Below are 26190 nucleotides of genomic sequence, written 5' to 3' on the forward strand. Positions count from 1 at the left end.
TAGATTTGTATTAATCTAAAAGAGCTCATTAACGTTTCCGTGATGATTGCCACGTACGTATCAAGGGATATGCATTTGAAGTAGATTTGTGTTCCATTTTTAGAATATGTTTTGAAATATTGAAACTAGGTACCTCGTTGTCGAGAATACTTCATGCATGAGCAATCGACGGATAAAATCAATCTAAAAATAATCAACAAATTAACGTTTACTGTTCTGTTTTTTTTACTTGCTTGTGCATTTTAATGATCATTAATTCAGCTTTGATTTTAGTAATTAAAATGTGTAATACCTAGTAATAATATTTATTTATTTATTGGTAATATTTCGCTGCAACATTACAAAATCAACAACCACCAAGTAAGTAGTGAGACACTACTGAAATTGATTTCACTGACATTGAAGTCAGTGATATCTACTTAATTAATTATAAACTATTATTTTAGGTCACAATCAATAGATCGATTTTTATTTTTATTATTTATACGTGAGATTAGAAAAATCTAGGAAATACAAATCTGTAATTTCACCGAATAAAAATAAATTAAAGTAAAGAACTTAAAATTTCGGACTACGTGAAAACATTTTTTTTGCTTTAATTCAAGTTTTACTGTATTTCAAGCCATTTAGCTTTGAAGGTTATCAACTTATTTGTTATTATGATTTATAGAGAAGATACTTAAATAATAAAATTATATACATTTATACACGAGGGGCGGTATCGACAATCCGTCGCCAAAGTTTGCAAAACGGTGTTAAAGATGCTCGATTTCATTATGCGGAGCGTGTGTCACTTTTATAATTTATCTACAATGGGCGTTCTCTACGATACATAATATCATAGGATTCTCTAACGTGACTCTTTTGCCTGAAAGTTATATACAGTAAACTCGCTGGTGACTTTTGCAACGGATAAATAGCCAAACTCGAGTGCCATTCAAAAAGTCATCAGGCGCTAGGAGTAGCAGCGTCTTTGGAACGAACTCACTACGGGATTACATATTAAAATGTTTTTGCCTTTCATTACAAGAAGATTGAAATGAAGACGCCATTTCAGCTTTTTCCAGAGGGGAGGGACAAAATTTGGCAAGTCAGGAGATCTATTACATGATATCGCGGCTGAGCGACCCCTCCTCAGATGGTGGGCTGCGGCTCTCATCAGCGAACAATATTGCCGCGTAAGTAATGATAGAGACGAAGATGACCATCATTACCAGTGTAGGGATGGTGTCGATAATCTTAAGTTGTGAGCTTTAGAGTGTCCCAGTGAGTCACGATTGCGTCCTTTATTCTTGTACTTTACGGCAATGATCAACGCTCGAGAACGCTCCCCTCTCACAATCCATCCAGATGTTTAAAACGTTAGCTATAATGAGCGTACGTGTATGAAATATTTTAATAACTATGATCTATGACGCATTAGTAATACTTGTCAAGTCAAAAAAATAATAAACGAATAGAATGAATGCCTTTTATCAATAGATTTCTAGGGGAGCTGAAAACCTACAAAATATTTTAACTACAGGGTTGCCAGATATTAAAAATCAATCACTAGTCGATGGCAAACTAAAATTATTCCGCGCTAATTTTATTACTTATTATTTTAATGAAAAAAATAGATATCATATGACGTGAAGTGCGAAATTGGTCGTCGAGCGCGCGCGCAACCGGAAAAGCGAGCATAATCGAGTTAGCGCGTGCCGGAAAAACCTGCGCGAAAAGCTCAGTGTGGCGGTGGGAGTGGTAGCCAGTGGTGTAGTTTCGCGTGGAGAAATGTCGGCCGGCGTGTCAGTCGTGATGCAGGTGGCTCTGCGGTTGGACGAGCGGCGGCCACAGGCGGGCGCCGCTCAGCTGTTGCAAATCATCAGGCCGCATTGGCACCCGCACAGGGTCAGATACAAGGTACTGACTGCGAAACTATACTGTGCACGTTCGTCGTTTCAGCTTCGGAGCTAAAAATCGATAGCTCCGTCGCGCACTTTTGCTGTCAAAAGCTAACCCTGTCGCCACCTGCGGGGTGTCATACACCGCATCCATATTTAGAATTCGTGAATAAACTTTTTTCGTTTGTTTATTCGGCACACTTAAAATATTATATTTTTTTCAAAGTTTATTTTTTTCATACATTTAATAAGATAACGCCCATAGTTCGATTTTTCGACAGATGTGCGTGCCTATAAAGTTGGCCGTATAGCAAATCATTTATTTTAATTTAAGTCCATACACATTCCTTTTAAAGAAAAAATATGTATTTGTGTCAGCCAACATTCATTTAAGTTTTTTCAACGACCTTTTTTAGCTCCTAACTTATTAAAATACGTTTTTGGCGATAAACTAACTACACTATCAGTCGTTTATTTTTCTGTTAAGTTATACTTTATCATATTAATCAGTTCAACTCATCCGTCTATCTCGTTTCATTATCTGGCTCATTCTCTCTTTTTCTTGTATGGATTTGGTTCTGGAGAATATGCAGTTTGTGATAAAATATAACCAAAATCTGTAGAAATGTGCCAAAAATCTAAGATTTTTGGCAGTGGATAATATTCAGATTGAGTCAAATAATGTACTGCTACTTTAAGGGAGTGAATTATACACTTTTTATACAATTACATATTGTTTAAACATATTTGAAGTTTACTTTTAGATAGACGTAAAAATACAAATAAAAACTTAAAAATCAGCAAGACAATAATAGCTATTTAAAATTATCATTTTAATGCATTTATATAAAACTAATCAGAAATAAATGTGGTATCAAAATTATTACAAACAAAGGATATTGCTCATATAACTAGCGGAAATAAGTACTCAACGTTGCTCGAATCTTTGTAATAAATAAGGACGCAAAAAGATTATAATAATTAATACAAATATTATTTTTATTGTATATCAGTAAATTCCATAAATTACTATTGTAATGCTTTATTACAACAAAATTTTTTGTTTTGTTAACTGGGGTAAAAGAATATTATTTTTGATTCATTGTCATTAACAATTACATATTTATGGTCACTAAAAACATGTTTTATTGTAAAAATCTTTTAAAGTTAAAAGGCACGACGGTCGGTATTTTCGCGATTTAATTTTTTGTCTCAGTTATATTTGGCAACAAATTAAATAGTCAGAATTTAAATCAAATCTGGTTCAGATTAAAAATTAAATCTCAGTCAAAATTTTAATAACAGACTCATAATTGTATTATTCAGGGTCAGAATAAATATCAAATTGAATTTAGGTCGATCAGAATTAAAATAATGAATGGTCATAATTATATTATTTAGGATCAGAAATAGCATACAGTCAGAATAAAAATATAGGACGATCGTGTGAATTAAAAAATATTATAGCATTTATAAATAAATTATATATTTTTGAAATATCTTCGCGCTCTATATTTGGTACCAATATTTTGAATCATAACTTAATTGCGTAATCTAGGTGGAGGTTACGAAGTAGTATAATTAGAACTCAAACCTTTAAAACCAAATGTGGTCACATTCCAGATGGTCTTAAAGAATTTAGGAACTCGATGAGGAATTGTACTGTTTGTTTGTTATCTAACAATTGATTTCTGTTTACTACATATTAATATTAATATATTTTGTTTAGTAGTATTTGAATATTGAATAATTTATGAAAACAATGTGTTCTTAATTACTATTTAATATTAACATATGTAGGTAATTATAATTTTGATAATTACACTAATTAATTGTACTAACTAATTGATTAATAAATCTGGTTCATTTTTATGCTTATATAAAAAAATAAGTAAAATATGAAAAAATGGAATTTATTGTATTGTTTAATTTAATGTTATTCAATGGTTGTAATTAGTCGAATGCTTGCTGTTGTATTATTTAAAAGGTTTAATCACAGCCAAATTTAGACCTTCTATCTTCTTATCGCTTTCTCTCTCAAAAACCTAATAGTTGGAATTATACAGTAACTACTAAAAACTCCCTCAGACAAAATGTCATATTTCCAAATTTTTTTTTACATCTACCTTGTAAATAATTCGGTTTAGTTCGTTAGCCATCCAAAATGATGGCTATTCAAAATATCGTAAATATGGTTAAACAATTGTAGAAATATAAATAAAGTTCAAAAATATTTTATACTAAATTTATTAACTGCAAAAATAAAAATATCGCTACACATTTTTACGCAAATACAATTACCTTTTTCTTGCATTACTTGTTAGGAGGATTATGTTCTTTTCTACAGTTGTATTTTTTTGTGAAAAGTAGGAAAAATCCAAGGTGTGTCGTTTTGCCCTTTTTCGCACATGGAGGCTGTTATTATTTGTGAATGGTCGCGCGTGAGCGCAGCGCCGCAACCTAGCTTTTTATCTATAATCTATTTCAGTATTTTCTGAATGATTTTCTAAATAAAATTAATCACAAGAAAAATTCATTATGAACAATATTATTATTTAAAATGATCAAAAAATATGAATATTTGAGGTTATGTCATGCATGTCTTTCATAAAATTATCTTTAGCCTTTTTAATGGAACATATAGCATACTATTGAATAGAATAAAATTTATGATGATTAAACTGGTTTTTGATAAAAATTCATTTAATGACATATCCATCTGTTTTTAATATTTCAATCATGATCTTCACCGTTAATTTTACATATAAAAAAATCAAATGTCTAAATAACTTGAAATTGCGTCTATGTGAGTAAATATGTTTTTATTTTAAGATCTTTAATTAATAACATATATTTCACTGATTTTAACATACAGTCTGATATTGGTAGTTAAGTCAAAATAAATTATAAAGTTTCATTGAAATTAATCGAGTGATTTTTGCACTAAAACTGACAGATCACCATGAAACTATTAAAACACGATCAACACTAAATACCTGATGGTTTTGTATTTTTTTTTTCGATGAAATCAGTAACTGAGCGAATCTCTACCAAAAATTAGTAATTACTAACTTTTAATTTTAAAGTTATAAATTAATTACATAAAATGTTTGAACAACTAGGCGACATGTTTATGATAAGTGTTGTAGAAGTTGACTTGTCGTCTCTTATCTTCAAGTTTTATGTTTATAATCGCTTATTTCGCAAAACTAACTGCGCGCTCTTGTGTTGTTTGTTTTAATTTATTCATAGTGTGTGAGCGATGGCTGCGCAAAAACTTAAAACAGGTTTTGAACCTTTTTATATTAAATTTAATTGCTGTAAATATAACATTACTTTACATACAAATATTTATTTGTATTTGTTTTTATTTAGTTTAATTTAGGACAAGGTTTGATTGCATAGCCATTGATAACAGTGGAACTGTTTTTTTTTATATAAATAATGATAAATTATTTATTTAAATTATATAATGATTTATTTTATTCTTGGAACTTTTCAAATATGAAGAACTAGAATCTCGACAGCGATAATAGTTAAGATTTTATTTATATTCCATCAATATCATGTGATCTTGCTTTTGAGAGTGAAGGTTAGAAAAATTTGCACGTTTATAGAAACTATATGTATATTTCTTTGGAATTCGTAAACAATCGACTCATTGAATTGTTAAAATATTTTACTATAAATTCTTTCTTAAGAAATCAATACTTTTTTAATTAACAAAAAGTCATTGATATGATTGTTGATTCGAGTATAAGACCGATCGTAGTAGTCTCAGGACTTGCTCTACATTTTGTATTTACTGATATATTATGCACTTATTGTTAATTTATATTGATAATCACAATATTTGAAATTTTATCATAGTAATTTTCTATCATGAAAAATCTTGGTTCAAAAAACTATTAAATATTAAAAAAAACAACGTTATATAATCATATATGAACATATTGTTATGTAAAAAATTATCTACAGCTATACCATAAAATTATAAGTATGTACGTAATTTTATAATGCATTTAAAATGATTAGATGTAGTCAAGGTAATATAAGTGTAATGACAATAACATTGCTGAGGTTTATTATCAATTATGTAAAGTATAAAATAAAAAATACTTGAAATGTGATTTAATATCAATGTATAATAATATATTATGCGCTACTCCCTGATTTCGTTTCTTGCAGATGGCCACCAGTGTTATCTGTTGAGCTAACTTCCCTTAAACAGGAATAATCGCCAACGGGTAACAACGTTGCCAAATTTCCTGTTTCAGTCTGACGCATATTCAAATCCATTTCATTCGCTTTTTACATTTCAGACTTTTACCGATGGCATAACAAATAAACTGGTTGGTTGTTTTTACAAAGACCAAGACGGAGAGGAGACCAAAGATGTTGTTTTAGTACGCATATACGGAAACAAAACCGATTTGCTCATAGACCGAAAAGCTGAATTGAGGTATTATTATTAAATAAATATATAATTTCTTTCTTTAAACGCATTATTATTTTAGAAATATCAAACTTCTGCACAAAGTTGGTTTGGCGCCTTGTCTGTATGCTGTTTTTGAAAACGGTCTCGCTTATAAATACGTGTCGGGCTTAACTCTGTCTGTAAATAGCGTGCTTCAACCGAAAATATGGAGACTTGTCGCTCGACAAATGGCAAAGATGCATAAAGTAAAACAGGATGTGGAGGTATATATCATGATGTTTCCTCAGCATTTCTTTGGTAGTATCTAAAATATTTAATTTGGCTATTTACTAACCTATTAATGTATTTTATATTACTGACGTAATCATAAAACATTAGTTTTTCTCTTGTATCTCTTGAGTGTTTTTAAACTTATTCCCTTTTCCCGCAATGTCTACAATCAATTCCATAATTGTTTGTATTTTGTATGCGAATAATTATGTTACATTAGCATACGGATTTGCATTCAACCTTGTACTGTACAAAAACGTCAATAATATATAATGTATTATGTTTTATTGTTTTAGATCCCATTTCGACCAGTTATATGGTCAAAGAGTGAGCGGTTTTTGAATCTTGTACCTGATCCTTACACATTGGAATCCATGCAAAATAGGTATGACTTATTTATCGGAAGTCTATTAATTTCTAGTTGTTCCATTTTCTTTCAATGTGAGCTATATGACCTTAAAACATAATGAAGTTGCGTCTGATAAATTGCATTTTGCTTTTCAAGGTCATTCTGCTTCATAGATAATATTAATATATTTCCTGCTTGTTCATAAAATGATTTGAGAAACAAATAAACTAATAAAACCTAAATTTGATTATTATTTCAGATTTGAAAAAATGATAAGACCACTCACCGAACTTAGAAAAGAACTACAATATCTTAAAATGGAACTTAGCAGCTTGAACAGTCCTATTGTATTTTCACACAATGACCTTCTCTTAGGCAATGTTATATATAATGAAAATAAGAAACGAGTAACGTTCATTGACTATGAATACGCGGACTATAATTATCAAGCATTCGATATTGGAAATCATTTTGCCGAGTTTGTAGGTTAGTTTGATTATGATAATACATTGTTTACAGTGCAATAAACATATTTTTCATTTACAGGTATTTCAGAAATTGATTATTCTCGTTATCCTTCAAAAGAATTCCAAGTAGAGTGGCTTAGAGAATATCTCGATACATATCATAGTAGAGACGTCAATGAAGAAGATATAGAAACTCTGTATATACAAGTGAACAAGTTTGTTTTAGCCTCTCATTTCTTCTGGGGTCTCTGGGCTCTCATCCAAGCTGAATATTCAAATATCGATTTTGATTTTTTGGAGTAAGTTTCGGCCTGAATGTTAGTAGCAAAAAATAAATTTGTTTAATTTATCCATTTATTTCCATCAGATACGCAGCAATACGTTTCAACGAATATTTTGGGAAAAGAGATCAACTATTAGCAATGGACACATGGAGCTGATGCTATGGAATTTAATTTTGTAGAAAAATATTTTTTCTTCGAATCGTTTTTTAAGATTTTGTATCGATAAAATATTTTTTTACAGTAAAATTTTACAAGGCTCTTTAGAGTAATTTTATTGTAAAAAATTATTAAATTTCATTGTCATAAGTATTTTTTGAAATAATAGATAAATTTTATTTTTATTACTTCTCTTAGTTACTCTAATTTAATCACACCTTAGAGTTTTAATAAATCTTGACGTTTAATCGCCTTATGATTCCGTTTAATATTGGACCAATGCGTGATATTTGTCGTTTTATAGTATACAGTCAATCGATGCAAATATGGCCATAATTTAATTTAAGATTATATTATATACAATAACAGTTAATTGACTGTATATTCTAAGATTGTTATTTAAAGGAGCAAACGTACTTTGTATAAATTTAGTTAATTTGAAATAGTGTTTCCTACCCTATAAACATTCTACTGTAACATTCCTTTAATGGGTTTCAGTATTTCTTAGACTCGTAACAATCAAATTGTTTTCTTACTTGTCTTGATATAATAACTTTCATGATCCTATACATTACATCAATATTATAATGAATTCAAAATTCATATGTGATATATTGAATAATTGTAAATGTATAAAGCATAATATTAAATTTATTTATGTAATCCAGTTGCATGATTTTATTTACATATCTCCAATTTTGCCATTTTAAAATAAATTTATTTAACCAATCCGAAGATACATTATTTTTATTGCAAATACCTTTTTCCTCCATGATTAAATTAAAACAAATATACACATACATTTTTAATTTTTATTATATATCCATCTATTAACATATTTGTTTTGAAACATATTAAAAATGAAATAAAAAGTTAACAACTTACATCGCAAAGAACAATACAAAATAAATCAATTATTGTCTTACCACAAATGAAAGAAAAAATAAAACGAAAACACACTCCCTGCGTAAATACACATATGTTACGTTTATGTATACAAACGAGAGAATATGAAGGGTAAAAGAAAACGCCAAAATGTAACATAATGTTTCACCAACAAAACAAACAAAGCCGTGAACGTAAGATTCACACGTCTCAATTTTGAGTCAAATGATTTCTGTATATTAAAAAAACGCATTCAATAATAATCATAATGATAATAAAATAGATAATCACATAGTTACGAACCATTTAAAAACTGTATCTCAATGTCTGTTATTATATTGGTAGTATGAAATTATAATAAACATTGCAGTATAAAAAAGCATTTTTAATCACATTCTTAAATTGATATTCGATACATGCTAAAATATTGTCTACATTTTCAATTTAATTTTAAATACAAATACGGATAGACACGTGATTTCATATAATGTTGAAATTGAAGGTCTAGTTTCAATAAAAAAAAATATAACACGAATATATATGTACATAATATTCAATAAAATAAAAAAAACTACAGTTTAAGGTAAAACTAAAATTATTCATGAGATTAAATTCTCAAATTGTTGCAAGACTGATTTAACAATCATTGAGATCGCTGCATTTAGAAACACGCTAAATTTTCGTTAGCCAATTAATTTGATTTGTCAAGAATGCCGATTTGACTCTTGACAATTTTGTAACGAAAATTCGTTGTATATATATATTTATATGCTTCGTATAACCTTACGATTTATGCAATTATAAAAGTTATCTTATAAGATGATGGACATATATCGCACGTATAAATTTATCAAAAACCTATTTAATTTGAGGATCGGTGGTTTAAATATACGATTACAAAATAAATATCATCAGAAAAAATGAGAAACTCTCAAAATAGAAGTAATATAGTGTGAAAATATTTAATTTACTTTTATATATAGTGACACGGAGCTATTGCAAACGTATTTCACAATATACATTCTGAATAATATATTTATATTTCGCTAACTCTAATAAGCTGCTTTAAATATGTATATTAGCTGCATATGAAAAAATGCATGTAACGCAACTGCGTTTATGTCAAATAACAAGTTTAGATCAGATTACTGTTTTTGTAGCGACGTATGAAATAAATTTAGTCACTTATATATTCCGATAACCAATTATAGGAATTAGGCAGTATGATTTATATATCAAATTGTATTACTACATTAGTCCTGAATTTGATTGTATAAAATCTAAATAAAAGTTCCTAAGAGGATTTTTCGAGTTCAGCTCTCGTTTTTCCAATGATGAGAATCACAAATAACTGAAAGCATTATCAAAGTTATTCTTCTATGAATTTCAGATGATATTACAAAAAATAAAAAAGTATAGTTGGAAGATAATTTTCAACATTAGTTTTGATACCGTTCCAACTGGCTTTTTTCCTTTAATAATTGAAGAAGTAGAGGTATTTTGTCTTTTAAACACTAAACAGCGAGTGTCGAACTCGCGATTATAAACTTTTATACACTATGGTCGCTGGCACTTGGGACTAGATTTGTGTGCTGAAGCGAGGACGAGGAAGATCGCCAAACGGAAGATCACAAGCGGAGCGGGCCAATGCTCTTATACTTGCTGCTATGTCACGACCGTCTTCATCCTTAAAATCAAACAAACCGTTACATATTCCAAAAGTAAACATAATATTTTAACACATTGTTGTCGGGACACGGATTTTTCCGTTTTTGCGGAACTGCTGCTGGATTGCGGGACCCGTAAAAATCCGTTTTTTGTAGTCTGTTGCTAGAAGTCGGCTCACGTGTTTATCCGTGTAATTTGAACTGCATTTTTTTTTGTTGTCAGCAGCTAGATATCACTGCTTTGATATTCAATAAAGACATTATTTTATTCGTCATCGCATTTATTACAATTCCACCAAATGTATTGTACTAATTTTGATATTGATTTTTTATACCGTACAAAAAGTTAAATAACGAACTATAAAAAAATCCTATTATCCCAAATATCTTCCATTATGTCACAAATCTATTCAAGATGCTTCGAGGAATTACTTTCTACCTGATGTAAAAGAAGGGATGGTCGGGAGTGAGAAAACAAAACAAATTCCAATGAAACTTGACCTGGGGTAGATAACAAGCAACAGTCATTGCGACATCTGTGACTTGTTATAAAAAAATACATCAGTACAGTTACGCGTAAATGTTCGGTCATTCGGTTGTCTAAAAAATAGTTTTACACCCCGAAATGTTTTCACCCGATGAAAAGAAATCTGACGATGAATTTGTGTGGATAATTTATCTGATTATTGATGATTGGACCAAAAGTGTGGATATGTACCTTTTGACATACCTCTACACAGAGGTATGTGTTTTTAGAGATATCATACGTTCAAAAACTATTCATAAAAACAAATTGTGACATATTTTAGTTTTATTTAGTGTTTAATTCGATTTTTTATTACATACATTTTTATAGTACTTTTATGTGCAAAATAAACGCAAGTTTCCAGTGAATATAAAAGTGTCAACCTCCATGTTTCTTCTTTATTTGATAGTACTGTTTATGGTAAGTCTGGGTTTAAAATTTCATAATTTTATATTGCATAGTATAAAAGTTATGGCGAGTTTCCGAAAAAAAACGCGGAAATTCTTCGTTTCCGATTAATTCCGCGGCTGCTAAAAAATGGCCCGCGCCAGGCTTAAGACAATGCCCGAAATCACCCGACAACAATGTGTTAATTTATAATTATAATTACGTTTCTGTCAATCCTATCTTGAGAATGTTCATGAAGATGCATAAAATTTGGGATGTTGACAGGTACACTTCTAACCATATCTATCGTTGATTGATCGTTGGGTTTACGGGCAATAACAATGCCTTCATCCCTACTAGTGGAATCTACAGACAGAAAAAATAAATTGTGGATCAATACTTCATAACAAAATATATTATTTAGTCTCACCTTCCATATCAGAATCTGAAGTATCAGAATTTGCACCATTATATGGGGATGTGGAAGAATCCATACCCTCCAAGTCGAATATACCCTCTGAATCGAGCGAATCTTCTTGATAACTGCTGATATTGGGCAAATTCTGGACAAAAAATAATATTTGCTAAATTTGCACACTATCGTTGTTTACATTGAGATTACATTTATTATTATTATGCGTAATATGACAATTTTTATAGGCTCTCATTACGTCATCATATTTTTACCATAATAATATTAACATTTAAAATATTGCAATATATTTTGTAATATAATTATATAATGAAATTCGAAACGTACTTTAGCATTATTTTTTTGTTTGCTGTTTGAAGTCAGTGTCGTATTTAAAATCGATTTCTTATTATTTGGTGACATATCCCCGGCCGGTATCACATTTTCAGAGTTTCGTATCACAACATTAGCCTCCACTAAATGGCTTCTGGGTTCCTCTGGTAAATTATCACAATACGAGAGTGCACTACAAAATAAAACAAAACCATTATCACAAAACTTCATACCGTAAATAAAAATATGCAAAAAAAAACATACCTAGAAATTTTTTGGTAATCTTGAAAAGCACGCACTTTGAATGCCAAGAATTCGCAAGATTTGCTCTCTTGAAACTGTGTAATCTCGTCATTTATCGTGACCTTCTTGGACTCTATTTCGTTCGTCATGTAATCGAGCAAATTTGCTTTAGTCACTTGATTAATAGGCGTAAGAGATTCTTTAACGACTGGATCGTTATTAGCGCTATTTAATAACAACTTAAACGTCGGCGAAAAACTGCCACTCTTCTTCAGCGCGGCTATGGTTTCATTGTCAGTCTGTAAATAACATTTAATGATAAAATAGCAGAAAATATTACATATAGAAGCGAGAAAAAAGACACTCACAATAAGTTCCAGATTGATCAACATTTGTTGAGGAATCTGCAAATGAGTCGCGTGTGTAAAAGTACGACATAAAAGACAGTAAAACACTATCCACTGGCTGACTTCCTTGCTTTTCAGCAATATTGGTTTTTCACAACAAACATTGCAATTCTGCACCAAACCCAACTTCTGAAAAAGCAAAATATACGATTAAGAAAAACCGACGTCGTATTTATTATCTACGAACAAATATGTTATTTGGTATTAAGCAATGTGTGAAAATAATATTTATTAGGTGAACTAATAATGTTTTGATTATTTTGATTTAAAAATATTTATTTTTATTCATTGTTTACTGATTGTTTTCATAATTATTTCATGGAGGGACGATGTAACTGATCTTTATTATTTAATAATACCCCCGATTTTATCACAATTGACTCTTTTAAAATCAGTTAACTTAAAAATCGATTAAACTGTAGCAATCCATGATTAATAGTTTATTTAAAGGAAAATACCAATGAATAAGAATTTTGCCACTTAGATAAGATAGCTCGATTTATGCTGTAGCGCAGGTCTCGGCAACCTTTTTTGGCTGTGGGTCAAAATAATTAAAATGTGACTATTAAAAAGACTATTCGGGTCAGTGAATATTTTTGGTCCTAACAACCATATATGTGGTCTAGTCGTGACATCGTAACACGTTAAAAAAATGATATTTGTAGAACTGAAAAGGGTCACTTCAAATCATCAAACGGGTCACTTGGTGACCCGCGGGTCATAGGTTGCCGAGCCCTGCTGTAGCGTTTTGTTTTTTTATTATAAAATCATCATTTTGCAGAACTTTTATTTGGACAAAATTATTTTTATTATTATGAGATGAAAATAGCTTAATTTAGTAGGGGAGCAAAGAAGAGAAGGTAAATATCAGTTAAGAGTATTAATTATTTGTTGACCATGCATTTTTTTAGCATCAGTTTTAATGAACAAAATTTCAGAAACAGATAGTATCTGTTAAAATCATGTGATGTGTCACATATACAATATGTGTTTAGTGGTAACGAAACATTTATTAAAAAAATATTTCTCAGAGTTAAAGCTGCTAAATAATAATCAATTTAACTAGTTAAAATTTCCTCGTCAAGCTGAGCTTTTGTTTATAAAGATACATTTTTGTTTGTGAGTTGTTCTAATTTTATTCTAAAGTCTGTCCAATCAGTATTGGAGGTTAGTTCCTTGATTGTTTCACTCAGCGATAAAATGATCTGATGACATGTCTTAACAATCAATTTACTAAATCAACGATTAATGGCAATCGGTGGAAGGATTCTAAAGACAATCGGGAAATTTTAAGGCTTTTGTAAGGTCATTTCTGATTAATTTTAGAATTATTTGAAAGTTGATTTTATGAACATGCAAAACATCTAAAATTATTAATATACTTAAAATTTTGTATCTTTGGCAAGACATCAATTAGAATATGATCCGTCTGTCTGGTCTCTTATTTTTACATAATATGTATATATTATAAATAAAATCGAAAAATTTACAATTAAATATATCAACTAAAAATAGTATCATCGTCTTTATGTTTTTTTAATTACTAGAAAGGTGTATTTGTAATGATTTATTTTACTTGTGAGAATTATTTATAATCAAATAGATTTTGAGGTCTTTAAAATGTATTAATTTTGATGTACCTTAAAATTTTTCTAGGCATTCCAATAATTTGTTTCATTGTAAAATTACTTCAATATTTTATCTTTAGAATTCGACTTATCAATATTGTTAGTAATGAAATCTGAATTTTGTTGTTTTATTTTTATTCTAACTTGTCTGGTCTTGTAGTTGTTTTCCATATTATCTTTAATAACACTAGGATGTACTAGCTGATTATCATTTTTATTGTATATTTCCTGTTTAATTGTGTACAATTGTATTTCTGTATGTACGTTGTTATATAAATAAATAAAATATTGGGTAGGAATAATTTGCAGAGCTTAAAATATGTGGACCACAAGAGGTGTAATGGTATAATTATTACATTGATGCAAAAGTTCTAGCCGTTTTGTGAGACCTGCATGATAGATAAGTCGGTGATTAATACCTGAAAAGCCTGGGTTTAAATCCCATATGGACCCTGGTGTTTTTCAATTTCTATTGATCTGCGAGAGATTGGAATTACTGATTTTTATATTAATATAATTTCGATAGATCATCACAGATCAGGAAATCCTATATTTTGATAATCTTACGGAGAAGTATTGCTATAAATTGTATAAACTATAATAATAGTTTATAATTTATAACATATATATCACCGATTAATAGACTTTGATTTAAGCCTAGTGTCTAACTACTTATTTAGTATTGTTCATTGATTTTACCCCATTGTAACGCATTGGGCTGACGCCTGTTGTGTTGCAATGAAAGATTTACAATAAATATATAATTATAACTTTTTCTGTTTTCATTTTTAATCTTAAAAAGAACACCACATAACTCCTGATCAGTTTCGTTTCAATTTCCGGTTACATGACTTTAAAAAGGAAGTAGCGCAACTACCGTACTAAAAGCATAGTGAAGATGTGTTAAAAAATCGAATCTGTACTTTAACCCTTCGATACTCGCGTCTGCGAGACTAAAAGACGTAATAAAATAAATGTAAAAAAATCACGAGGAGGGTTAAGACATATTTATATAATATGCATTCTGCATAATTTGTCACAGAAAAATCAAATAGATATGATGAGTATATGCAGGGCCGACTCAACTGTGGAGCCAAGTAGGTCTCGGCTTAGGGTGCCTAATTTTTAATTAATATATTTTTTTAAACATTGACGCAAAACCACTGAAGGCACGAATGATGGAAAAATATACATTGTAGATTAAATTCTCACAAAGTATCTAAAGAACACTTAATAGTCTATATTGCGTGAAAAAACTTTTTAAAGAGAATTTAATGTTGTACAATTATTTGTGCGTTTCAAAAACGGACGAACGAAAATATAAAACAGTGGAGAAACGTAATTAAAAGGATTATACTGAACAAATGACAATAATAGTTTGTTTTGTGAATATATTACCTTTTCCAAATAAAACAGGAAAATATGTAGAAATACAAGAACGTATTTTAGATTTCATAAATATAGATGATACCACAGGTATGGGGATGACAGAAAAAATATTCAAAATGTTACAAAAATATCTGCAGTTATGTAATCTAAGGGGTCAAGGATATGATAACCGCTCCAATACACGAGGTAAACATAATGGTGTTCAGAGCCGCATATTGTCTTTGCATCCGAGAGCATTCTTCGTTCCGTGTTCATCTCATACATTAAATTTAATAGTTAATGATGCAGCTACTTGATGTGTAGAGGCAGTGACTTTTTTGATATAATGCAGGGTATTTATATTTTTTTCGCATTATCTACGCAGAAATGTAATATTTAAAGGTTTACCTTAAAACCTTTTTGTAATACTCGTTGGTCCAGCCGAAAACTCACCTAAACCGTTATGATACCAGTTGGAACAGATAATTGAAGGCTTAGAAAGTTTTTTAATTATATAACAACCAATCGAAATAAATCGGAAGCTGAAATCTTACTCAATAACATATTTAATTTGTTCTGTAATTATTTGGCACGATATATTAAACAAAATAAAGATTACTAGTACAGCTTTACAAGGAGAAAAATAAAATTTAGCTAAGATTAATTCTCTTATTTCCAGCTCAATGCAATTATTTTGTGGTTATAGAAGTTTAAGAATATTTTGCTAGAGGCAGAAGAAATTGAAAAAAAACTATTGAAAAACTTGGAAGTTTGACAATAAAACTAATATTTCCTTATGAAATTATAAAATAACGTTTTTTATTAAGATTTTAAACACCGCCATTGCGAAAAGATAGTTTTGATTTGTTAGCAAAAAACAATAGCAATAATTTTCACATGCTTTTAAATTTAAATAAATGTAAACTTATGAATGACAAAGAACTTTTGAAACAATGTGTGGACTTAAAAATCCTGTTAACGGCAGCAGAAGCAAAGAACATATTAGGAACGGATTCGCTTCACAATCAGATACCTCAACCATTTACATTTAAGTGAAGGAATGTCTGTTAATAAAATTTTTAATCGAAAATAAATTTGTTTATTTGCCTGTATCTGTGGCTAGCGCCGAAAGAAGTTTTTTTGCAAATTAAAGTTAACAACAACTGATTTAAGATCTTCTGTGTCAAGAAAGATTAGGCCGGCTCAGTATGTTATCAGTTGAAGATGTTTCAAGGAATTGGGCATAAAAGGACTAATTAAAGATTTTGCAACAATGAAAGCTAGAAAAGTACTAATTTAACAAAAAATACAGGTTTTATGATGATTTTCGTAAAGAAGATGTGTACAGTGAGTCTTCAATTAACACGATTTAAAAAATCATCCCCGTTTCGTTGTAAATGTGTTTACATAAAATAGTATGTAGTCCCTAGCACGATAGCATAACTTGGAAGACAGAGAAGAAAGTCTGAGAAAAAATGCCAGATCAGCAATACATATTCAACTGGTAAAATCTTTGTCAGCATCTAAATATAAATTAACACTTCTACTTGGTGGAAATACTGCCGTGAATTTCAAAATCAAACCAATTACATTTATCACAGCGAAAATCTGAGGCCTTAAAAATATTAGCAAAACATTGCTACATGTTACATGGAAATCTAATCGAAGAGCATGGATGACTTGTTGGAAACTAATAAAAACTGGTTTTGCATCATTTTATGCAAGAGGTAGAAAAATATAGCAAATATAATAACCTACCATTGTGTACTTTATTGTTAGATAATTCGCCATTTTATTATAGTAAAAAACATAAAAATAATGTTCCTTTCTCTAAATACAACCAATGGGTAAAAGTGTAATAATTACATTTAATAAATATTATCTAAAGACCATATTTAGGCAGGCAGTTAGAGCTATTGATGGACGTATCGTCTAATCGTTAACGCGATTCTGAAAATATTATGACATTTATAAAGCTGTTATATATATATATATATATATATCTGTAATGCCTGAAGTAAAATATCAGTATTTACTATATATTAACCTTTAGAAGTCTAAATATAATGCAGTGTCATGCCCAAAATGGTTTAACCATTGCTGTCCAAAGGCATCTATGTCATACGCAATATATATTTTGAAGCCATTTTAAATGATTTGATGATAAAATTTCCAGTATATTATTTCATTAGTTACTCAGAGATACGTTTATCAATATATTACAGTAAAAAGATATAGTAATTCCTAACCATTTTACCTGGAATTATCAAATTACTAAAATTCGTTATAAAATCTGTTAATCCATCGATGAATTTTGGAAATAATATTTTGATATGTAAGTTGTCATCCACTGTTCTTGATTTTAAAAAGTACTGCAATTACATTTACATACATATTTTCTTTAAATCAACTAAATGACTGTTTTTAATTGAGCTCAATATTTAAACAATACATTTGAGAGCATTAAATTCCGAATCGTGAAGTTGATGTTGACGAATCAATTGTCATATATTTATTATTTTATTAAGGCAGCGAAGATTATTATACTGATTATATTATATTTTAATCGAGAGTAGTTATTCAGTTGTACGATAGATTTTTGCGATACATTGTTCATGCTGAAAGAATTAAATCACTTCTCAGAAGTCAAAAATTCATGTAAAAGGCAATAAAGGGACGAAAAGACAGCACGATTTTATTGTTTTTGACGTGGATTTTCGACTTTTGAGAATATGTTTTAATAATTTATTTTACATACTTTTTATACAGACAATTCAGATGATATCAATATTTTGTTATTAAATTAATATAAAATATTTTTTGTTATGTTAATTTATTGGTATTATTTTCTATAGAAATCATTTACATTAAATCAAATTAAAAAAAATATTGAATAAATATATAACTATTTGGGGTACTTTAAAACAGGAAAAGATCGACGTTAAGGTAAAAAAAAACAGGTTTTAATTAAACATATTTTTTTTTGATAAATTGATTTTTAAAATGAAGTTAAATGTGAAACTTTTTGAAAAAATCCAGAAATTTATTCAAAAGTTTTGCATTAATACGTCATCTTTCGTCTTTCTTTGCGGTTCTTATCATAAAATTCTGTCGGGAATCTGTTATAATGTATATGAAGTACCTAGAAGTGTATAAAATAGCTTTACAAAGACCCATAACCAAAATAACACAAATATATCATTTCGACTCGGGTGATATCTGTCCAATTATGCCGAGTAGAATATTTATTTAATTGTTTACAATTTGGTTTAGCGGTTGCATTAAACTTGTTATTTGTTATTTTAAAAATATTAAACATTTTTATTAGATTATTTTTGCATCAACAAAAATGAGTTTTTTAGTTTGAAAGCAAAAGGTCAGCAAAAAAAATGACACCATCAAATTTTGAAAGTGCGATTGCGCAAAAAGTATCTAGAATGAAATTTGTAAAAAAACAGTAATTCGTCTGATATAAATCCGAACACATTGTAAAAAATAAGTAAGTTGATGGAACAGCTGATGTACGAAGGCTCGCGTTTGCGACGTGCCTATAGAGCTGGGCGAGGGGGCGCGGGGGGTAAAGGTTCGCGGGCTCACCTGCTCAAAGAAGACTCCGCCAGGCAGACCGTCGGGGGGCACCTGAGGACCCTCCGAGGCCGCGGCCACCACGTTGAGACAGCGACAAGCCACCAGCATGTCGTCGGCGACGCGCCTTCGCCCTCCGCCGCAGACGTCACCCGCTCTTCCGCTCTTCCTTCTATCCCTCTATCCCGCTCGGCCTCCGCCCCTCTTTTGCCCCGGCCGGCAGCGGGCGCCCTTCGGCTCTCGGCTCTGCTCGCGAACGCTTCCTCTTTGTTGTCCGATAGCGTACGCGAATCCGGCGGAACGGCTTCGGGCGTTCGCAGACACGTCCGTCACGGCGTTCGCACGCCTGACGCAATCCGTACGATTATAAACATTTGTAATTAATTCGTTTCATTAGATTTTTATTTTTTTAATTATCTATATTATCTACAAGATAATAAAATAAATTATTATTATTTAAAATAAGCATTAGGTTTTATAAAATATTATCAAAAAACTATTGCTTGACTTGTAAAACCAGTCAAAGTATTCGGATGTGCATCAGCGTCAGCGGTCACCAACATCAACGATCGAATATTGTCGGGTCTAAGCAGAGCCGGCTCTGGCGAGTATGAGACCGTACCAAAGAATTAAGCGCGAGACAAGGTTATGTAACAATAAAAAAATATTCAATTTTATATAAAATACATTAATATGGTATCGTAATTCCAAGTAAATTTTAAATAATTTTAATATCAGCAGTTTGAAATTTGAAACACCATTTATTTCCAAAACATGGACCAATCATGTGCGTTTTAATAGGTCATGGTTTTTTTTGTGTATTTTTTTTTATTTATTGCGATGAAGACAAACGTTAAGGAATGATTCATAAAAAACGACGCATTCAAGTTGCTCTGGCCCTTGTTTCTTTTACACAAAGAGCCCTGCAAAATTGCGATGGAATTTTGGAGGAGCGAGAGACCAGTTCTGTCTAGGTATGCGAATTTTACAAAGATACACAATGTCAGAGTCGCCAAAACCAACCAATACGCCGGTCCTACGCACGAGCGCGATTTAACAACAAAACGTATGAGTCTTATCAGGAACCTGAGGTCGGATGAGGAATCTTAACAAAACGTTCTATAAACGTCAAGAGTATAAAAATATAGTTGGATATCTATAAACTGCGGGTAAATTTTTAAATATCTCAAAATCAAACTAATTGAGTTGTATATAAAATTTGAAATTTTGCCTAAATGCCGAAATAATGAGTTTTGAAACGAGTACGTATGAATCACAGTACATTTTCGGGTCAGACCTCATATATACATACTTAAAAAAAATATTCGCTTGCTATGAAAATAATTGCGGTTTTTGACCATTAAATTCGAACACATTTCTCTTACGTAAAACCTAACACGGTAAGAGGTTTATGAAATGTTCTAACAAGTAATAATTTGTTAGCCGGATTTCATAAATTATGTCATAGGGTTTTCGCGATGTTTTTACCTCCCTCCCTCTCTATGTCACAAGATGTCATTGAGGCAGACTCTTATTTGTTACACACTGTCACAATTCCGCTGACCTCCTTCCCTCAACCTGTGACATCGTCAGGACCATCCAGAGAAAAAGCAAAGGTAAATATTTGTTCTTGAATTATCTCAATGGAGAGGACAAATTCTTGAGAGAGCTAAAAAAATGATCACGGAAATTTTTGTTTAAAATCCATTTCGTAATTTTTTCCGTGAAGGTTGACGGAGGACAGACTGCCGCGAAAGATAAAAAAGGTTGTCACGGAAAATTTTCTTTAAAAACCATCTACGAACATTTTTTTATAGGAATTACGAAGATGTCAATAGCGTGCTAAATATAATAAAATAGCACTCTCATTCGGAATAAATGGAACATCCATTCAAAGTAATAGGTGCCCCGGGTGACCATCCGTATAGTCCGCCCCTCGGGCTGGCCCTGGATATAGTTTATGAAATATCTGGTGAGTATGTTAAATAAGGCAATTCATTTTTAGACGGTCAGTTGTATCATGTATTAACTCGCATTGTCGTGTAATATAATTAAACCCTTTAGATTGACTTTTTTTTACTTTTCTAGCTATTTAAATGGTTGAGAAGTTTTGGTTTACTAATGTCTAACGTTTGTGCAAGCTCTTGAATTATTTTGTGCAATTCTGATTAAACGTATATCTAAGGTGCGTACGACTCTCGTCTCCAATACAATTTTTTTGGAACCACCGTAACAAACTCGTCAACTCTGTTAGAGGGTCGGTGTTCTAACTCATGAAATTATTACCTCAATAAAAATACAATTTTCACATTGGGATTTATTATTTATAGGGCATATATAATGAAAATAAAGAAGAATGCTGATTTTACAATTACTCTGAAATCAGGATACGAAAAATGGTACACTTTCAAAGGTTGCATTACGTCCTGAAATATTATGTTTAGTATTTATCGATTATGTTTTTAATGAATGTAGCTTGAAAGTTATACGTTTTATATTTTGTATAAAATAAAAATAAAATCAATATATGGTTGCTTTTTGAAGTGCTAGGGCCATTGCTGTCATCGCCACGCCGGCTGTCGCCGAAGCTGTGCATATTGTATGCGGTTTCGTTCGTGGTAAGTCGATTAGTGAGTAAATTTATATTTATCGACGTCATTGTTTAAATAATTTCGTTTAGTTTAATCTATTTAATTTTATTTTATTCGTGATAAGTCATTAGTTTTATATGTATACTTAAAAGCTGATGCAACATATTAGATATATCTTATCCATATGTCTGAGTAAGCCTATTATAGTACGAAATACATAATATATTTCATAAAATAACCAGCTTATCATTCATTGTATGCAAGGAGTTGTAGGTTAAATTAATGTATATAATAAAAGACTCATAATTAAGGTGACCAGATTTTTTTATTCGAGAAGGATATATTGCTGCAGGAGCTAAAAAAGGTCATCATGCAAATTTTTGTTCAAGGAGGACGTCTGGTCACTAATATAATTGTACAAATATTAGATATTGCTGTTACTAAATACATATTAAGCGATAACAATGTCAAAATACAAATTATCCTTTCATCCGAACAAAATTCAGTAATAATCTAAATTGTATAAAACCAGAGAATTCCAAGCCTTCTGAGATTCAGAAATGGTTAGCCACTAAAAGGATTGCATTAATGATTTCTAGCAGAAGAAAACAAACTTTTTCTGTACTTAAATTCTAAACTTTTTGTAAATTTTCATGTAAATAAATAAATAAAAATAATTAAAACTTTTTTGAGTGTCAAAAATAAATCTATAATAAATTTCGACCTCGTAAGCTCCCAATAAATTTTCAAATCTAGCAAAATATTTCATTAAAAATCACATTGTTTATCCATAACTCGATGTTTCTCCATAATTGAAAAATTTATATTCTTATCGAACACGAACAAAAACGACACGAGAGAACCAAATCTCACAAAAGTACGTTGATCAACCTTATACCAGAAATAAATAAAAATAATTTTATATAAATAATCTGTACTATCTAATTTAAAACAAATAAACTTGACATTTCAATTAGTTCATACTTAATTCTATTATTAGTAAAGGAAGTTTATTATTTTAATTAAATGTTATCATTTTAACAGGAAGAAGTATGTAAATATTTAAAATAATGTGTTTTATTTTGTAATTTCCTGCAATTATCTGTCTGTTTAAAGTCACGCCTATATCTTGTGTAATCTACAATGACTCATTTTAGCAGTTAAAATGGCTAAACGCGCTCAACCCGCTTGGAGCCCACCGGCAGAAAAAGATAAACCCATTCTCAAACTATACAACAGTTTGACTCGGAAAAAGGAAATATTTGTGCCCAAGAATGGAAACAACGTCAGTTGGTACAGCTGCGGTCCGACAGTTTATGATGCGTCTCATATGGGTCATGCAAGGTGAGTTTTTTTGCCATTATTTATGTTGTTAAATTTGCAGACTTATAAACGTTTATTTTTAAAGGTCATATATATCTTTTGATATATTAAGACGAGTCATGTCGGATTATTTCGGTTATAACATTTTGTATGTTATGAACATTACCGATATAGACGATAAGATTATAAAGCGAGCTCGACAGGATTATCTCTATGAAAAATATTTAAAGGAAGGCAAAAGCCTCGAGCAAATCTTAGATGATGCTTACGCTTTTTCGCAAGAGTTTGAGAACGATTTAAAAGGAGTGACAGATCCAGATAAGAAGACGATGCTTTTTAAGATTTTTAATGAGTAATATTTTGGATTTATTATGTATATTAGTTTTAAATGAAATAATTAATTTTTTATTTTATTATAGAATGAGTGACGCTCTTGAATCAGTCAAAATGGCAGTGAAATTGAGTGACGGATCCGAAACGGATAAAATGAACGCTTTTTTGAGAGCAGCCAAAGTTCCCATTTCTCAATGGTTAGATAGAAAATTAGGCTCTAGCGTCAAAGACAATAGCATTTTTATGGATTTGCCTAGATATTGGGAGAAAGAATTTCAAAAGGACATGAAAGCATTAAACGTGAGCTCTATTTATATTATTCGCTTTAGCGTTAGCTGTGTAACACTTGAAAAAAATATTTTTAATTCAAGGTCTTGCCACCAGACGTTTTGACTAGAGTGAGTGAATACATTCCTGAAATTATAACTTTCATCGAGAATATTATCAAGAATGGATTGGGTTACGTTGCAAATAATTCGGTGTATTTCAATGTCGGCGAATTTGATAAGAGGGAAAATCATTACTATGCTAAATTAGTGCCTGAAGCTTACGGAGATACAAACTCACTATTAGAAGGAGAAGGTTGTTTTATTATTTTTTATAATATTACTTATTATGTACATTATTTTATAATGAATACATTTTTAGGTGATTTGACGACGGAATTTGCTGAGAAGAGATCTCCGAATGATTTTGCTTTATGGAAGTGCTCAAAGAGTGGCGAACCTTCTTGGGATAGTCCATGGGGTTTGGGACGTCCTGGATGGCATATCGAATGCTCGGCAATGGCTTCAGCTATTTGCGGCGATTCATTAGATATCCACACTGGCGGCGTCGATCTCAAGTTTCCTCATCACGATAATGAGTTAGCTCAAAGCGAAGTAATATATATATAATTTTTTATATTTATATTTATGATTCGGTGTAACGTTTGATTTTATTATAGGCACACTTCGATAACTCTGGATGGGTATCGTATTTTTTGCATACCGGACACTTGACTATTTCCGGATGCAAAATGTCAAAATCTTTAAAGAACTTCATCACAATCCAAGAGGCATTAGAAAAAAATTCAGCAGTCCAATTGAGATTGGCGTTTTTGTTGCACTCTTGGAAAGACACGCTAGATTATTCGCCTAGCACACTTGAAATGGCTATTCAGTACGAGAAGATGTTGAATGTAATAATTACTATAATATTTAATCATATTAGTTTAAACAATCCATTTTATACAATATAATATTTTTATATTTTTAGGAATTCTTCTTGAGTGTTAAAGATGCGATTAGATGCGGAATGGGAATTGATCAAGGAGGATTTTGGCAAGAACCGGAATCAAAATTATACAATAAATTAACAAGCACTCAGGATCTAGTGCATAAATATCTTTGTGGTAAAATTTTATTTAGTTTCGCTTATATCAATCATATTTAACTTCCTATACCAATATATAATTTATTAGACAACATTGACACTCGTTCCGTATTGGATGTCATAAGAGAATTGGTCTCTGCCACGAATGTGTATTTGAAATGCAAAAATGGACCAGCAAATTCACTGCAAGCTCCAAGTGCAATTTTGTTGGAAAGAGTCGGTAAATATGTAACAAAGCTCTTCCAAATATTTGGAGCTATTGATGCGTCTACAGGAATTGGTTTTCCGATACGTCAAAACGTCGATAATGATGTTAGTTTTTATTAGTAATAATTTTATATATACAATTAGATCACAATTTATGTTTATTAAAAATTTCAGTATGAAAGTGTTGTCATGCCTTACTTGGATGCTATTGCATCATTCCGACAAAGTGTACGCAATGTTGCTAAGACGGCTAAAGTTTCAGAAATATTGACTTTGTGTGACATATTACGGGATGATACTTTACCGAGCTTAGGTGTCAGATTGGAAGATAAAGAAGGTTTGTTATCCAATGTAAATATATTTAATATATAATGCGATTCAGTATTTTTAATTTTTTTAAAAAATTTTATAGATCGTTATGTTGTAAAACTATGCTCTCCGGAGCAGTTGATAAAAGAGAAAGAAGAAAAATTGGGAATCGAAGCTGAAAAGAAGGCTGAAAAGGAGAGGAAGAAACAAGAACAATTAGCGTTGGAGAAACTCAAAGAAGAACAGAAAAAGATTTCTCCCACAGAAATGTTTAAAATGGAAACTGATAAATATTCTATTTTTGATGATAAGGTATTATATTTTTACAATAATAATTTAAAATTATTTTATAAATTATATTCGTTTTCAGGGTCTTCCGACGCATGATCATAGTGGTCAAGAGTTAAGCAAAGGATTAATAAAAAAGTTACAGAAGTTACAAATTGCACAAGATAAGAAATATAATGAATATATTAGTTCAGTGAAAAAATAAATTAATCTAACGCACATATGAGCATGAATTAAAAATATTTTATTTTAATACAATATATTACCTTTTTTAATAATATACATAAAGCTTATTCAACTGTTTTAAATTAATCTTGATTAGAATTGTATGTATAACAGTTTTTTGTACAAGTTTTGAAATTAAAACATTTTTGTATGAAAATAAATTATGTTTATATTTTATTGAAAAAAAGTGATGTATGGGAATTAATCATAATTAATTTATGTGTAATATATGAAATTAGTTGCGAATGAAAT

The 26190-nt window shown here is 30.4% G+C and overlaps 3 protein-coding genes across 8 annotated transcripts; 2 read left to right on the forward strand and 1 right to left on the reverse strand.

Moving 5' to 3' along the window:
* Positions 1–1550: 1550 nt before the first annotated feature.
* On the forward strand, positions 1551–8582 carry eas (ethanolamine kinase 1). Of its 3 annotated transcripts, none has more exons than XM_088204558.1 (8): positions 1684–1902; positions 6072–6130; positions 6206–6345; positions 6401–6584; positions 6888–6976; positions 7200–7426; positions 7487–7706; positions 7775–8582. In XM_088204558.1, exons 4-8 carry the CDS (start codon positions 6549–6551, stop codon positions 7845–7847), a joined length of 645 nt encoding a protein of 214 aa, XP_088060684.1. In that variant the 5' UTR covers positions 1684–1902; positions 6072–6130; positions 6206–6345; positions 6401–6548; the 3' UTR covers positions 7848–8582. The 3 variants fall into 3 exon arrangements, with proteins under 3 accessions (XP_088060683.1, XP_088060684.1, XP_088060685.1); XM_088204559.1 differs by lacking the exon at positions 1684–1902 and adding an exon at positions 5088–5170; XM_088204557.1 differs by lacking the exon at positions 6072–6130 and having other exon boundaries at positions 1551–1902.
* Positions 8583–8647: 65 nt separating this feature from the next.
* Positions 8648–19546, reverse strand: PRAS40 (Proline-rich Akt substrate 40 kDa). Its single transcript, XM_088204556.1, has 7 exons — positions 19301–19546; positions 12669–12836; positions 12322–12599; positions 12073–12250; positions 11743–11875; positions 11536–11678; positions 8648–10419 (listed from the first exon to the last, which is right to left on the reverse strand). The coding sequence occupies exons 1-7, from the start codon at positions 19397–19399 to the stop codon at positions 10312–10314; spliced, it is 1107 nt and encodes a 368-aa protein (XP_088060682.1). The 5' UTR covers positions 19400–19546; the 3' UTR covers positions 8648–10311.
* Positions 19547–21842: 2296 nt separating this feature from the next.
* Positions 21843–25953, forward strand: CysRS (cysteine--tRNA ligase, cytoplasmic). 4 transcript variants are annotated; one of them, XM_088204551.1, is made up of 12 exons: positions 21843–21918; positions 23037–23223; positions 23288–23554; positions 23622–23835; positions 23907–24117; positions 24184–24416; positions 24482–24715; positions 24793–24928; positions 24998–25221; positions 25291–25453; positions 25529–25737; positions 25796–25953. In XM_088204551.1, the coding sequence occupies exons 2-12, from the start codon at positions 23045–23047 to the stop codon at positions 25916–25918; spliced, it is 2193 nt and encodes a 730-aa protein (XP_088060677.1). In that variant the 5' UTR covers positions 21843–21918; positions 23037–23044; the 3' UTR covers positions 25919–25953. The 4 variants fall into 4 exon arrangements, with proteins under 4 accessions (XP_088060677.1, XP_088060679.1, XP_088060678.1 ...); XM_088204553.1 differs by having other exon boundaries at positions 23040–23223; XM_088204552.1 differs by having other exon boundaries at positions 21843–21906.
* Positions 25954–26190: the final 237 nt, after the last annotated feature.

This window comes from Plectrocnemia conspersa, unplaced genomic scaffold (assembly GCF_051122295.1).
Source record: "Plectrocnemia conspersa isolate PC_06_02 unplaced genomic scaffold, ASM5112229v1 ptg000014l, whole genome shotgun sequence".
In the NCBI taxonomy this organism is placed as follows: Eukaryota; Metazoa; Arthropoda; class Insecta; order Trichoptera; family Polycentropodidae; genus Plectrocnemia; species Plectrocnemia conspersa.